At 43.7% G+C, this 15,759-nt stretch overlaps 1 protein-coding gene and 2 long non-coding RNA genes across 4 annotated transcripts in view; 2 read left to right on the top strand and 1 right to left on the bottom strand.

Annotated features, from left to right (window-relative positions):
- Window positions 1-15,759, bottom strand: part of LOC146656634 (uncharacterized) — a 65,180-nt gene that overhangs the window by 27,373 nt on the left and 22,048 nt on the right. The gene's annotated exons all lie outside the window — the stretch shown is intronic.
- Window positions 1-15,759, top strand: part of LOC146656636 (uncharacterized) — a 36,520-nt gene that overhangs the window by 8,878 nt on the left and 11,883 nt on the right. The gene's annotated exons all lie outside the window — the stretch shown is intronic.
- LOC146656638 (ribosomal biogenesis protein LAS1L-like) lies at window positions 7,282-13,411 on the top strand. Its single transcript, XM_085424428.1, has one exon. It carries the CDS (start codon window positions 8,375-8,377, stop codon window positions 10,010-10,012), a length of 1,638 nt encoding a protein of 545 aa, XP_085280554.1. The 5' UTR covers window positions 7,282-8,374; the 3' UTR covers window positions 10,013-13,411.

Genomic DNA, 15,759 nt, shown 5'->3' with positions numbered 1-15,759 from the left:
TTTTCTACAAACACAAAAGACCCGACACTCGCAAGCAATGTTCCCTCTAAGCTGCGCGCGTACACAATTGCGCACTGCTGGCACGGTCTCTGCACAGAAAATCTGCGTTGCGCGCACAAAAAAAAAAAAAAAATTCACCTGAATTGAAATTAAAATGAAAACTTTAACAATCCTGTTTTGCAGTGTTAGTCAGTGACTGGCTGCTCCCGTATAGGATTAGAACGAGGCCACCTTATCCCGTAGTCCAGCCAATCACGCGATTCACATTCGTATATACGCAGCTAATCAACGTCGCTGTCAGGCTCTGACGCGTCCTTATGCGCCGACACCGGTGTTTTAGCAAAGCGGCTGATGTGGAGTGAAGCCACGTTAATGACAACGTGTACAACCATTGGAGATGTGCGCAGGACCGACGGAACAACTGACGGGAAAAGTGTGGACTTTATACCAGTTTTTAAATTGTGTTGATCGGCCGCGTACAACCAGAGTTATGATAAAAATATCTGCAATGTTTGGTGTTCTTCCTGAATACTGTCGTTGTTTATATTTACTGCGGGAAGAAACGGTGAAAACGCCGTTTTATAAGGAAAACGCTCGAAAGCCTGTGAGCAAAAACAACACCCCACCACCTTTTCCTATTGGTGGAAAAATGTACCATGTGGACCAATCAAAAATTATATGGCAAGGGTTAGAAACGGGAGGAAGTTTTAGGAGTGACGGCGGTGCTTGGAGATGTGAGAGATTTGCGACGTTTAGCGCAAATCTTATGTAGTGAGTGTGTAGTGTAGTCAGCAGTTTTGTTGTGTGTGTCAGAACAATGAGGCGACTGCTGAATGTTACAGGTGTTACAGCAGTGATACATCTGCTGTTGTCCTGCAGGTATCAGGCTGTTGTTCTCCTTCATCTCATAGTGGACACAAATTATTTTTTGGAGTGGCACAAATAATTTGTGTGGCATCAGATTTGATGCAGAACAGCTGATTGTTCTGTAAATAGTTTGAACTGTTTAATTAAAAAACGCCTTGGCTACATTTTTAGGTAAACAGCTGCAAAAAACTTTGTTTGCATAACTCGGTTACTTTTTTGAAGAAGTAACTATATAATTAATTGCCCAACATTGGTCATTATATCCTGTATTTTGCAGACAGAGTTACAGACTCTCTCCCAGACCACAGACTCATAATACAAGTCAGAGCTTTATTAAAAAAAAAAGAAAGAAAGAAAGTTGTGTTTTCAAAATTAGAGTTATTTTTACTTCCAATAGTGTTAACATACTGCACAGGTCAGGAACAAGATTTTTTGTTACATTTTCATTGTAAGTGGGCTGAAGCAGTTAATTAAAAGTAGTCTAACATGCCACACCTGTGAGGTGTGGCATGTCAAGGTGCTGATTAGACAGCATGAATATTGCACAGGTGTGTCTGAGACTGCCCACAATAAAAGGCCACTCTGAAATATGCCGTACATGTGTAGCACAATGACACACATGTCGCAAAACCAGTCAGGATCCGGTTCAGCTCATGGAAACAAAAGTGTTGTGTTTATATTTGTGTTCAGTGTAACAAATACTGAGACGTCTAATAATGTTGTGTGTTGTTCATCTGAGGACGCTGCAGAGAACCAGATTATTTTTATTATCCTGTTTGTCTGTTATGTGAACCTTTAGAGGATGTACCTTATAAAGACTGAGTGCGTTTATCGCACTATGTTAAATGTAACTGTGAGCGACACGAGGCTTACTGCTCATGGTTACCTCATCAGTGGTGAAGTCAGCCAGCTTGATGCAAGAAAGAGGAAGAACAAAAGGATGAAAGAGCAACACACAGATGAAAAACAAAAACAGACTTTCTAACCGACAGAGCTGAAATCTGAACATGTCACCAGCTGCAGGAGGCAACGCTCTGAACCACGTCGTTCCTCCTCCAGATGGAGCTTTTACTGCCTATAGTCTCTTGACATACAATGGTTGGATTGTCCTATGATACTGTATCAGCTGAGCCTCAAATTCTTATGATCTCGAGCTTCTTCAGTCTCAGTGAATCCTTAGTTGGCTCAGATGCATCATCTGGTGTTTGAGTGTAACAAGGTGGTTGTAACACAAAAGGTGTGTATGTGTTTGTGTAAACAGGTGAGTGTGGTTTGTAGTGTCCAACTAAAGCAGCGTGTCTAACCAACCACATCTCCAGGGCTGAATCAGGTGACCACGAGCCATCGCTCCACAGCTGCTGAGGGAGCTACAACCCTCATTCAGCCTTTCATAGACATACGGCAATGAACTGTATGAACAATAAACTTTATTCATACACACAAATCCCTTTAGGGTTGTGTCAGCGAGGGCAAACGTGCCACATCAAATACATGGAGCTACAAGCTGTGGTGACCCACTGTCAGTAAGGGAGCTTTATTACACACACACAGCATCAAATCATAACAACAGTTACCTCAAGCTACTTCTATGTTATAAGGCAAAGACCCTGCAGTTACACAGGGAAACATTAGGTGACCGTCTGTGAGCGACAGTGGGAACCAAAGCCTCTAACAAACATCCATCGATAGATGAGGGGCAGACGGGCTGAATGCAGAGAGGTCTACTAACACATGTTGAGTGAAGAAGAAACACCCAGTGCATTATGGGGAACTTAGACCTATAACTTAGACCTGTGTGCGCCTTAGCATATGCTACTTCCGGCGCATAGCGCTTAGTTTCCGGTGTGATATTCGCTCCTTGTTCACGGTCGGGTTTTTCAACCAAATGGACGAATCAAGTGGCAATTTACATTTTTCGAGATGTCGAATGTATCTGTAGATGATGTTGATCGACTTGTCGATATTTCCCCCCCGCGCCTCAGAGCAAACGAGAGAAAGGATTCAGATTTTATACTTCTCAGTATCTGTAAACAGCGCTCCCTCGTTTATCGCGGGAGTTACGTTCTAAAAATAACCTGCGATTGGTGAAATCTGAAGTAGCCAACTTTATTTTTCACAGTTATTATCAATGTTTTAAGGCTGTAAAACCCGTCACTACACACTTTATACACTCAGACCGACATGAACATTTTCACACGTTTCTCTCCTGTTTAAGCTCTCAAAGCTCAAACCTTCGTAGACAAATAAGTCCAGTATTACAGAAACCAAAGATCAAACCGTGTTTTCAGGTCCAGCACATGAGAACAGAGCAGCTGAGAGATAATTCAACATCAATGAATCATTAATGAATCAATGAATCAGCGATTCTGTACTGCACAGGAGAGACGGCACGGAGGAGATCAACAATAGTCTGAAGCCAATCAGGACGCAGAACACAAAGCGCTGTGCGCAAAAAAAAAAAAAAGCATGCAAACTTGCACAAAAAAAATGTGCGAAACAGCGAGGCCGCGTTATAGCGACAGACCAGACCAGCTGCACAACACAAACACTTCAAACCTGAGGACAAATCTAAGAGAACAGAAAAAGGAAAGGAAACTTAGCTTAGAACCATGCAGCGCTACAGGAGACGGCAGCACTGCAGAGGTGAGGACCAGCACCTGTTTGAAAGAGACAAATGCACACAAACACACACAACAACGAACGAGAAACAAACACAGAGAGAGGAAAAAGTGGTTATACAGAACTTGAGGACATTACCTACATGTAAATATCTAAATAATTATAAGTTTGTTGTGTTTTCTTTAACAATGTCAGAAGGAGAGAGGCACTGAGGCACCGTCTTCCGCCCCCCGACGCTCCTGCTGCGCCTCCTCCTTCTGACAGGAACTGCCTACAGAACAAGCATGAATGATGCCTGAGTGGACACACACAACTCACAAGTTCCTGGCTCTGTCAGCTCCTCTGCAGAGGGTTTCCCTAAGAAGGTGGACCTAGCAGGGTCACCGGGAGACGGGGAGCTGTGCCTCACGGCCCTCACTTCGTCGGAGAAACCCTCATGCAGAGTTCAGAAACTTCTGTGTTGAGTATGTCGCTGTGAGCCTCCACCATTTAACTAGTGGGTGCAGCCTGAACTGTCTAGAGACAGACCAGACCAGCTGCACAACACAGACACTTCCAACCTGAGGACAAATCTAAGAGAACAGAAAAAGGAAAGGAAACTTAGCTTAGAACCATGCAGCGCTACAGGAGACGGCAGCACTGCAGAGGTGAGGACCGGCACCTGTTTGAAAGAGACAAATGCACACAAAATAAGTGTTTGTTGTAGAATGTGCAGCATGAAAGTAGCATGCATGTTTTGCATAGAACTGTTTTATGCATCTGCATTTCACAAAGAATGACAAATTGGTATACGGGACAACAAATAAAATCTAATGTATAGAAAAAAGATAATAGGATATGCCCATGACAATAAGAATGATAAAGGACTTCACAAAGTCAATTTATTGCTAAAGTGTGATCTTAGAAAATTGCTATTGTGCACCACACTAAACAGAACAAATTCTGTCAAAACTTACTTTTGCAAGATCCCACAAATGTTTTGCAAGATCTTGAGAGTTTTTTTCTTTGCATTTATCATGCTTCCATCAATACCTGTAAAGCTGTACAGAGTACTGCAGCTGGTTGTTAATGAATGCAACAAAGACCACCAGATCAAAGTACACCTAGCCACGAGTGTTTCCCCTTCCACTGAGCACTATCTTCATCTCGCAAAATACATGTTCAAATTTTTTTTCTTCAATGTGCCTTGCGAGGCTCCATAACATACCTATCAATCTGTGAGCATTTCTCAGAGGCTGCAGCAACTGCAGCTTTTGAGGAAGTTGCAACAGCACATTTGTGAATTCTCACGCGTAGCCCTACAGGAACACCCACAGTTACAAATACCATAGCGACCAACATCAGTGCTACTACTGCCCACAGTTCATGTAAAGGAAACATAACGGTGTCATACAATAAACTACAGAATCAGCATTGTTGTCTGTGAAGGTTCTCAGTCATTCAGGTCATCGTAGTCAAAGGAGCTTGTAAAGAAAAGCGTCTGGACTTCTTTAAGTTGCTTGAAGACGTTTCACCTCTCATCCGAGAAGCTTCTTCACTTCATCAGCATTGTTGCACAACCGTGTATTCAATCTTGTTACCCTTCTTTAAAGTCCACCACCTGTGCTGCAAGTGAAGTTGAGGGCAACTGTGGCTCAGGGAGTTGGGAAGCACATCTGTAACCGGAAGGTTGCCGGTTCGATCCCTGGGCTCTCTGTCCTGGTCGTTGTGTCCTTGGGCAAGACACTTTACCCTACCGCCTACTGGTGATGGCGCGATATGGCAGCCTCGCTTCTGTCAGTCTGCCCCAGGGCAGCTGTGGCTACAACCGTAGTTGCCTTCACCAGTGACTGAATAGTGGCATTGTAAAGCGCTTTGGGTGCCTTGAAAAGCGCTATATAAATCCAGTCCATTATTAACACATTGGAAGTTGTGGCACTTCTCATTATTTGACGTGCACAGCCGCTCTGTGTGAGGGTCAAACATTTGTTTATTCAACACCTGTGAAGGTATCAGAAATCGGCTACTGAGAAAAAATGCATAGATAGCAAGAGAAGCAAATTAAAGCACTGCACGTGCTTTACGTGCTATGACATGCTGCACGTCATAAAACCCAGTTTCTTGATTAACATTTTTAAGAGTTAAGTTGTAATACTTTTGTGCATTATTAAAACAAATCCTAAAATTCTGTATCACTGTGCTGTTACGAGAAGGTAGCTTGAATGTAGGTATCTGGCCCTGTGTAAATCTTGAGCATGAGTGATGTTGTGGGACAGTGCACCAACTACACAGGTACAGTGGCGTGTCTAGAAAATTTTTGTTGGGGGGGCCAGGTAGGGGCACAGATTTGGAGAAGGGTGGCAGATTTAATTGGCAGATAATGTTTTAAAAAAAAATTCTACCAACCCTTAACCATAATTCAATAATCCTATAAACCTAATAACCAAATGCACTTTTAACTCTTATTAGAATGAGATTTTAACCACTACGGTGCAAAGTTTTTAGATACTGCGTTGATAAAGTACAAGAGATACAATCAGTGCTTTGTCAGTGTTTACTCAGCATTCAAGGACAGCAATATTTGCATAGTATTTTTACTGACATATACTGCACATATGTTTTGGGCAAAAACATTTTTGAATATTAAAATACGAACATTTGTAGCAAACAATTGACAAATTAGCCATTCCAATGCAAAACTTTCTCTGCCTGTTAAAAAAAGAAGATAATCTTCTCACAAACTGGTGTTTGATTTTGAAACAGGAAAAAAGTGGAGAAACAACTGAAAAGACTAATATTTGAATAAAACCTGAAAGCAAGTAAATACTTTCTATGCTGCCTTATGGTAAACTTTGGTAATATTGATAAAGAACAACACTGGCTGATGATGAAATACATTCAGCTGGCATGGTGACACTGCCAGTATAACCTGCAGGGCTGGACTGGGACAGAAAATCGGGCATTTTGACTACAGACCGACCCACCAGGTATTAAAGCCATAAAGCCTTTGAATGAAAACAAACCCTGTTGTGACAGTGATGTACAGTCTTTTTGGTATATGTATGATTTCTATACATTTTACGTCAGATAAAAACTTTGGTTGTAAGATTTAGATAATTATTTAATAAAAGCTAGATATTTTAAATGAGAATAGGAAAGAAAAGTATTTCTTTGTGCCCCCTTTCCCTGTTAATGCCCTACCTGGCCCCCTGGCAAAACTTTGCTAGACCCGCCCCTGCACAGTTACCAGCTGTCAGCTACATAAAAAAGGATCCTGGTGGGTGGTCTTCACGTTTCCCTCTCACCAGATATCCAAACCGACATCATGACCAGCAGCTTTACAGCTGTGGCTCCAGCAAACATCAGCTGATACTAGAAATTAATATTAAATAAATTCTAACAACAGCCGATCAAGCTTAAACGTGCTGCTGTTGTTTAGCGCGACATCTGCTGGTTTCGTCTTTCTGGCGCAAAGTGGGCGATAAACAAACAAGAGAGAAAAGCCGATCAGCTGATCATCGATCAGTTTCATGATTGAAGTAGCAACAGGAGAGGGAGGATGAGAGAAGAGGCAGCTGTGCAGCGTAAAGACAGAATAAATCCAGCTTTGTGTCTTTTTCCATTCTAGCTGAAGTTCGGGACAAACTGCGTCTCTTCTCAGCTCAATACGAAACGTGTAATATTTTCTCTGATTGAGGGACCATTCCATTTTTTTAAGGAGCCGTTGGCAACTCTACTAACTAACCTTATGAATAAAATAAAGTTCACTATCAGTAACATCATAGCAACCAAACAGCTGTATAAAAACTCCAAGCTGGCTAGAACGCAGTATGAGTTATTGCAACTGACAGTAAAAAGTCAGCACAACGAAAATAAACTCCACCTAAACTTAGTTCATATCTGACCCAGATAGACTGCAGGTCATAACTTCTTACCTGAAGTTCAGTTCACCTGACACTCGGACTGGCGGCTGCCTCGGGGCTCTCCTCCTGCCTCCCCTTCCCTCATCCACCTGCTGCCTCTGTGGAAGCCCCGCCATAGCCACCACCAAACAACGGAGTTATTTCTACACATCGACCTGCATCTGGCCAATCCACCACCTCTCATTGTTCATTCCCTTACAAAAATAAATAAAAAATAAGTCAAATAAGCCCGATGGCCAGTCCAGCTATGTTAACCTGCAACCAAATCTGCAGCTCCATACAGCAATGTTACGACTTAGATTACATCTTATAACTCATAACTCTTATGTTAGCTCCCCTCTGTAGCATACTGTCTGAAATATTCCACGGCTGCAATAATTCTTTAAGTGTTATTTTTTCCTTGGTATTCTAATTTCGCCGAAGTTTACTAAACTCAACAAACTTAATATTACTTACCGGGACATTTATTCTGTCCTCATTTTCTTTCACCGAAAAATTGTTTCCTGCAGTGACGTCTTTCGTGCTTGGCTCTCCTACCTTTGCTAACGTGATGCACATAGCGCAGAAGCCGATGCTGCATTCACTTACACTCGGATATCTGAGCGTCACCGTGAAAACATAATCGGACATTTGATATTTGATTGAATTTTATTGTTTTGCCTTTGGGGTGGCACCTGGGGTGGCCAGTCTGGTTGGGGGGGTGGCCTGTGCCCCCCCAGGCCACCCCGCTGGACACGCCATTGACCATAGCCAAAGAAAGCTCGTTTATGACCAGCATCATGTAAATAAGCGCTCTGAACGTCAGCCACAAACGAAGCCGAAGAAAACGTTAGCATCATTTCCTGGTTGCTGTGCGACAAGCAACTGTAAAACTCGAAGCTCTGAACGCGGTCCTCTGTCATATAAATCTGCGAGTGGTCTCTGCGTGAGGCGAGCGGCTTTTCCCGGTGAGTGAGAGATTGAGCGTGAGGTCCGGAGAGCGCACAATGAATAAAAAGGGCTCTGAGAAAACACGCCATGTGGTAGCCTGGCTTAACAAAGCGGAGTGGGATCAGGTTCGGGACTACCTTTACTCGATGGACTCCTCTCTGCAGAGGTTTGCGTTAGAGAGGATATCGGCTTGGAGGGCCAGGTGCGCTGATAGTTTTCCCGTGGCCGTGGACTGCACAGCAGACCTCGTGCGCTGCCAGGTGCGGGACCGGTCCGGACAGCTTACCGGAGATGACTTGACCCTGATGTACGGGACGGCCCTGGTAAGATTTTTTAATCTTATCACGGAGCGCCAGCAGGGGAGAAAGGCCCCGCCGCTGAGGCAACTGGCTGGAAACTTGAACATCCCCGAGTGGGTGGTGGATCTGAGGCACGAAATCATGCATGGGACTCTTCCTTCTTTGAAATGGTGCCGAAAGGGATGTAAGGTGGTCCTGGAGTGGCTCCAGCAGGAGTTTTGGTCCAGACAGCTGGGAGGAGGCCCCGATGAGCAGCTCGTTGCCAGGCAGAAAGAAGTGGATGCCTGCAGAAACGCTCGGGAGCTGCTGATCTCTTTTGAGAAGGACCAGTACCAAGCTTTTGATGATGGGTCTCCTGAAGACAAGGGGAAGAGCTTGTGGCAGGCCCCCTTAGCAGACATGAGTTCGTTGCTGGGTGAGATCAAGCAGTTTGCACTGGGGTCCAGGGAGCTGTTGATTGATGTGCTGCTGGAAGACGGTTTTCTTGTTCCTACCATGGAGCAGCTGGAAGCATTAGGCTGTGCAACATCTGACAGTGCCAGTCCCACTGAGCCCAGAGTCCCACAAACCTTCCTGCGCTTTTGGCTGCCCCTGCTAAAGATGCTTAACTCTTCGTCTTTCATTCACCTCTTCCTGGAGAAGCTCTTTGTGGAACTGAAGCTGCTCAGCAAAGAGCCCAACGGTCACAGGTGTTTCTATATTTCTGCATGGATTTCAGAAGTCTTCCTCTGCAACAACAACAAATTTGAATATCATTTTGAGACAAGGTTGCAGAAGAAAGCCAGAATGAAGGACAGGATTTTCATCGACCGCATCAAGCTGAGGTGGCAGCAGCTTCTCTCTGCATGTCTGGATGCCCCCTGCATCAGCACACCTCACCTGATCCAGCTAGTCCTGGATGACATGGAGCATCCCCCCCCTCAGGAAACCAGAGAGAAGCTGTTCCAGCTCTGCTCCATCTACACACAGACAGAGCGCTCAGAGGCCAGCACACCTCTGCAGCAGCAGCAGCCCATATATACTGTGAGTATGCTGCTGGACCAGATGCAACACTCCTCACCGATGGACTCGGAGAGAAGTGAGGAGCGCAAATGGGCAGACGTGCAGGCTGAAAGAGCACTTGCCCTCAGAGGTTCTCCGTGGCAGGTGTGCACTGATAATGTCACATGGAAGAACTATCCCCTTGGTAAAGTTCCTGGACAGTCGGACGACCCGTCGTGCCTCATGGTGGACAATTATTCGATAATGACTGTGTTTGACCAGCCAGTGGAGCTGGAGAGCAGCGCGACACGTAGCAGCATCCCCGGGGCCTCGGCTCCAGCCCGGCCAGCTGAGGGCCTCCTCTGGAGCAACAGCGAGCTCAACAAACTGAAATGTGGACTGAAGCTTTTTTAAGTTACTTGTGTTATTTTTGTTACTTGTGTTATTTTTTGTTTTATGTTAAGCACAAGATTGTTGTTGTTGTTGTCATTCCAGCCTCCGCTGACTCTTGTTGTGCTAGAAGCAGTTTTGAAGCAAAAATACAATATTCAGAAGACAAAATGTTGTGGAATTTTAACCATGAGCACAGTGCAGGTTCAGCAGTTGTGATTGTTTCTGTCCAGTCGAGCTCGTTAACTAAACATGTTGGCAGAAGCAGAAATAAAACTTTCAGAAGACAAAATGTTCTGATTTAAAGAAGGACCAAAGGAAGGAAAGCATAGGTTTTGATTAAGTCTGATAAACTAGAATTATAAGGTATTGTTACATTAAAAGGAGCAAAATGAAATAAAAAGGCTATATCAAAAACAGGTTATAACATAGGAAATGTGAGGTTTTAAAATGAAGTTAGTGTCAGCGTTTTAAGAGAGTGGTAAAATGATGAGTAACGTTGAAGAATATATATAAATACAAGTCTATAAGTCAAGAACATAATTAGGATAAGGCTTTTGATTAAAGAGTCCCAACTATGATAAGTTAGGGAGATGCAGGAAAAGGTGTTTTGTTTCCTTTGCAGAAGATCTCGGCGACCACAGGGGGTGAGGATCCTGGAGGCCCGAAGCCGGATGGACCACAAGAGAGGGTCAGAGCGAGGACACAATGTATTGCGACCTCTGGTGTACCAGAGGTCGAGAGAGGGAGTGTGGAGCAGGGAAATTATTTTACTGCTATTGTTAAATAATCGTCATCGTCACCATTGCATTAATAATATAATCTGCAGCATTGATATTGCATTCAGAGGTTTAAACAGTGTGTGTCTTTCAGAAAGACTAAGTTGCAGAAAGTTTGCATTAATGAAAGCAGAGTCTAAGTTATTCTGAGGAGCAGGTTAGACGAGGCTATTTGATGAGCCTCTGGTCTGGTGGAAGGTCAGAAGTGCAACGGGTGAGATGAGAGAGCATTTGAGGACGACATATACACACACACACTTAGTTAGAGAGAATCATTTATAGGTGAGAGGTTAGTTATGTTTACTCGCAACTGTGAAAGAGGAACAGTTTCTTGTTGTCTCGGCAAGAAAGAGGAAATACCTGGTGTGAATACGTATGAATGGACGGTGACTGGACGGACGAACTGAACTAAGGTTGGACCAACTGGACACTGAGGTAAAGACTGGACTAAGGCTAAGCACATGACTGATGACTGTTCTGTTTTAAGTTCATTTTCATGACATAGATTGGATCATGAGTGGGGAAAACTGAGCATTTTTAGTTTTGTACATTATTTTGACACATGAAATGTGTCAAAATAAAGGGGGGATTTAAGGTTTAAGTTGAAATGGGTTTAGGATCATTTTAGGACTTTTGGGGTGTTTGATGATTTAGATATGGTAAAACTGAGGCAGACATTGTTATTTTCATGTTTAAGTTGAAGGATTAAAATGAACTGAATCCTGGTTAGAAGATAAACTCTTTACACACATAAAGAGCATTTAGATTAAGTAAAGTTAATATAAAGGATAGAGCCCAGAACATGATATCTTGAACCAACTTTGAATAATTAAGGGAACATTAGATGAACACAGTAGATTAGTGAGGTGTACCAGAGAGAGGCTTTTTGTTTTCTATCCTTTACAGGAGAACATTCCAGTAACACAGCGACCACAGGGGTGGCAAGAATCTCCAGTTTCGCAAACAGGTCACATCTGGATTACACGCTGTGGACAGGGCGACCCCGGAGGCAAAGGTGGTGTGGCTGAAGGTGCTCAAACGCAAGTGGAAGGAGCCACGCTGGACTGGTCCATACGAGGTCGTTGCCAGGACAACTACAGCATTCCAACTGAAAGGGAAGGGCGACACCTGGTATCACTGGTCGCAGTGTGCACCAGCACATGAGAGCTTGGTTGAGGAAGAGGCTTCAACCAACACAGGTGTCAACAAACAGAGGCAGAATAAACCCTCTCACCTGTGCAACAGGCCATTCAGTAGTCCACCTGGAAGGCTGAAGAAAGAAGAGCAGCAGCGGAGAAGGTCGTCACGCCATCAGAAAGGGGCAGTGATAAGTTAAAGGCTCCACAAAGAGGGGAGTTTCAGTCCAGAATCTAAAATCTATATAACAAGTCTAGAATACAAAGTTTATATAACATGATGCAAACAACCGAATCAGAGACACGTAATGGGAAGAAACGTATTAAAATGTTCCTTACAACTACATGTGTATTATATGCGATAATAGTAACCATGGCTCTGTTGTCTTTTGTCTGTATTTTGCAAGGCACTCCGGACCCCTTGTCTGAACACGGAGGCCAGTCCAGCCCAGCAGTTCCTGAGACTGTAGGTCCTAAAACAGGATCGCTAGAAAGACAAAAGCGCGAGGGGTCAGGTAAAGGTGATGAATGTCTCAGCAGAAATAATGGCATAGAGTTGAACTATGTTAAAGGGTCTACCAGCTCATTCATGTTAGATTTGTGTGACGTCATTAAATGTACAGGAGCCAGTAGTAGATGGAAAGTGTCAGACAACAGTGGGACCATTTATGCCAAAACAAGATAACTATGCATGTTTTAAGTTCTCTACTGATAATGAAAAGTACAAGGTGGGAGAGATCGATCCAACTTGGTGTGCCGTCACACTTCAGGGACGAACCACCAACAATGTAAGCGGCCCTAGCACGGTAATTGGAACCTGGGCAGGAAGTGGGCTCTATTATTATTGTGGGGAAAATACTCTGTTGGTTCATGTTCCTATAGGAAGCGTAGGGACATGTGCGATGGTGCGATTAGGAGCTCCACTCATGCTGATTGGGAATCAGGTAAAGGCTATTCCACAACGCAACACACGTACTCTAGCCGCCAGACGTCTGAGACATGTTTTGGTCAAAAGAGGGACCCAAGGTACACATGCTTATGATCCTCGCCTGAACTCGCCTAGGGGAGTTCCAGACGAATATAAGCTGGTGAATCCGATAGCTGCAGGATTTGAGAGTATATTCCTTTGGGTAACACCTAATAAGAATGTTGACCGCATTAACTATGTTCATTACAATCTGCTGAGACTTTCTAACCTAACCAGGGACGCCATGATGGGGTTCGCAGAACAATTGGGTCCAAGTTCTCTGATGGGAGTTCAAAATAGGATGGCGCTTGACATGTTATTGGCAGAGAGGGGAGGTGTGTGCTCGATGTTTGGAGATATGTGCTGCACGTATATCCCCAATAATACTGCCCCAGGTGGCTCAGTAACCCGAGCTCTGCAGGGCCTGAAAACTTTGTCTAAAACCATGCATGAGCACTCAGGGGCCTGTTCTTCGTACCGCGCTAAGTGAGTTAGCTGGATGAGATTGTTGACGATTTCGCGTGATCCTGGATCGTTCGGTTCCCCGAAGCCCATCCAGGACTTGCTGTCATAGCAACAGAGCCGTAAGCGTAAACCTGCTGGGGAGCAGGTTTACTTTATGTAAACAGGATTAGATCGCGGCCACGCAGGTATGTCCGCGTCATTCATACGAAAGCAACAGCGATATTCCACCACTGTTTCACCATAAATAAATAACATCAATGTAACTAAAGATAATGCAGCACTTGATCCTTTTATTGATTTCACACAGATACATACAGGTCATTCCCTAAAAAAGGGAAATGTACTATTAACATTCTATTACATGTATGTGATTATTACAGATGTAATTCATATTTCAGAGTAGTAATTGTAAATTACTTCGTGTAATCAAGATGAGAGACCACGGCTATAAAAGCGAAGGTGGATTTGGGAAGTCTGTCGCAGTCATATCCTGTCCGTTTACGCGAGCAACCCATTGCGGAAGGTGCAAGATTGATAAGGAGAGTCCTCAGAATTCAGCGTATATTGCGGGACAGACAGGATCCTTTAGCTCAGCGCGACAGTGTGCTCATAGAGAGATATCGATTTTCCCGTGAGGGTATTATTCACTTAACCAACTTGTTGACGAGGGGGTGCAGGACCACCACCTGTCTTTTTTTTTGCTCTGCCCTTTTCTTGGTTGCTGTTATGAACAAACAAACAGAGTATTCCAGGGTCTCTTTCCAAGAGACGACAAGCAATATAAGTGATAAATATTACCATTCTGTAGAATATTCTTATATTTCACTTTTACTTGTTCCCATGTTCTAGTGGGTCCTGTTGTGGCTCTAATGTGAAAGGGGATATAATATAACATATTATAATATAATATAATGTAATATAATATTGGATAATATGGTGTGATATGATAACTCTACCCTACCGCCTACTGGTGTTGGCCAGAGGGGCCGATGGCGCAATATGGCAGCCTGGCTTCTGTCAGTCTGCCCCAGGGCAGCTGTGGCTACAACCGTAGCTGCCTCCACCAGTGTGTGAATGTGAGAGTGAATGAATAGTGGCATTGTAAAGCGCTTTGGGTGCCTTGAAAAGCGCTATATAAATCCACTCCATTATTATTGTTATTATTGAATTACTTACGAGTTTGATTTGTCAGCAACTTTCTGCCAGCCCTCTCTCCTTGTTTTTGCAGCCTTTGCAGTGTTCCCTTGCGTTTTAATTAAACTCTGAAACTCCTGAAATCCCTCACTCAAGAGTTCTTGCTCTGCTGCCGAAAAATACCGAGCGCGCTCCTTCGACATTTTCGCCGACCAATCAAAGGGTTGCCGATCAATGTTTCTACTATCGATGCGTAGCCCCTGTTGGGCCACCCAGTGATCTCACATTACTTCATCCAGCTATACTAATCGTCAACAACAGGTGTGTTCGGGGAACCGGAATAGCGAGCTCAGAGTTAGCGCGATGATTTGGTCTTGGATGTTTCATTTGATCTTGGATGTAGTAAGCGACGTACAAAGCACAGGGCCCAGGTATTGAAAACCCGCTGGCATCCTGGATGACATCTGTGTTTGGACAATGGTGTGGCTATATCAGTGATGTGCTCATTGGCTGTATTTTTGGGAATATTGGTCATCGCTGGTTGTTGTATCATTCCTTGTGTCAGAGGATTGTTGGTAAAGATAGTGGCGAGGGTTACGAACCCTGGCTGGGTTGAGGGCATCTACCAGATGAACCTGGAACCCATAGAGTGGGGCAGGGAGTGATACAACATGAAGTATGGTGACATTCCTGTGGGAATGTCAAAAGAGGGAATGTTGGGATTCAGAGATTCTTTTATTACTACCATATAATTTGCCTTATGAAGAATGTATTAATAACATGTTTCACAGTATCACTTATCAGTAATATTTCTTACAGGGTTTATATTGCATTGAATATGTCTGTCATCACATTGACCTTTCTATTTTATAGGTTGAGTTCATTTTATACACAATGCATAAATGTGCTTGGTTAAGAGTTGATGTTCCAGTCTAGAAGGTTTTAAGCTTCACTGGTGAGAGTGTCCAGATGATACATGTTGAGGGGAGATGAGAACATAGCAGGTTAATTGCATGCATGCTTACAATACACATAGTCAGGTTTGAGTGAAGGCCTAAGCGTCTTCTACTCCAGTCTGAGACTGGCTGCTAAAGTACTTTACTTAGTGATTAATGACGAGGGTCCAATTATTAGCTCTCAGAAATGCTAAGACCTGAAGTTATTACCTTAAAAGGCAAGTAATGAAGAAAGGAGAAGTTATATGTCAGTTTATAGTTATTAAAAGTATATGTGATGTACCCTTGTTTGCACGAATTGAACTTTTGTCCATCTGTCACCCTGTATTTTTGA

Source organism: Rhamphochromis longiceps, linkage group LG12 (assembly GCF_057381845.1).
Source record: "Rhamphochromis longiceps isolate RC_006_pf linkage group LG12, R_longiceps_female_GT1.1, whole genome shotgun sequence".
NCBI classification, from domain to species: domain Eukaryota; kingdom Metazoa; phylum Chordata; class Actinopteri; order Cichliformes; family Cichlidae; genus Rhamphochromis; species Rhamphochromis longiceps.
Note: the sequence above shows the minus strand (reverse complement) of the source record. Positions and strands in the feature narration are given on the sequence as shown.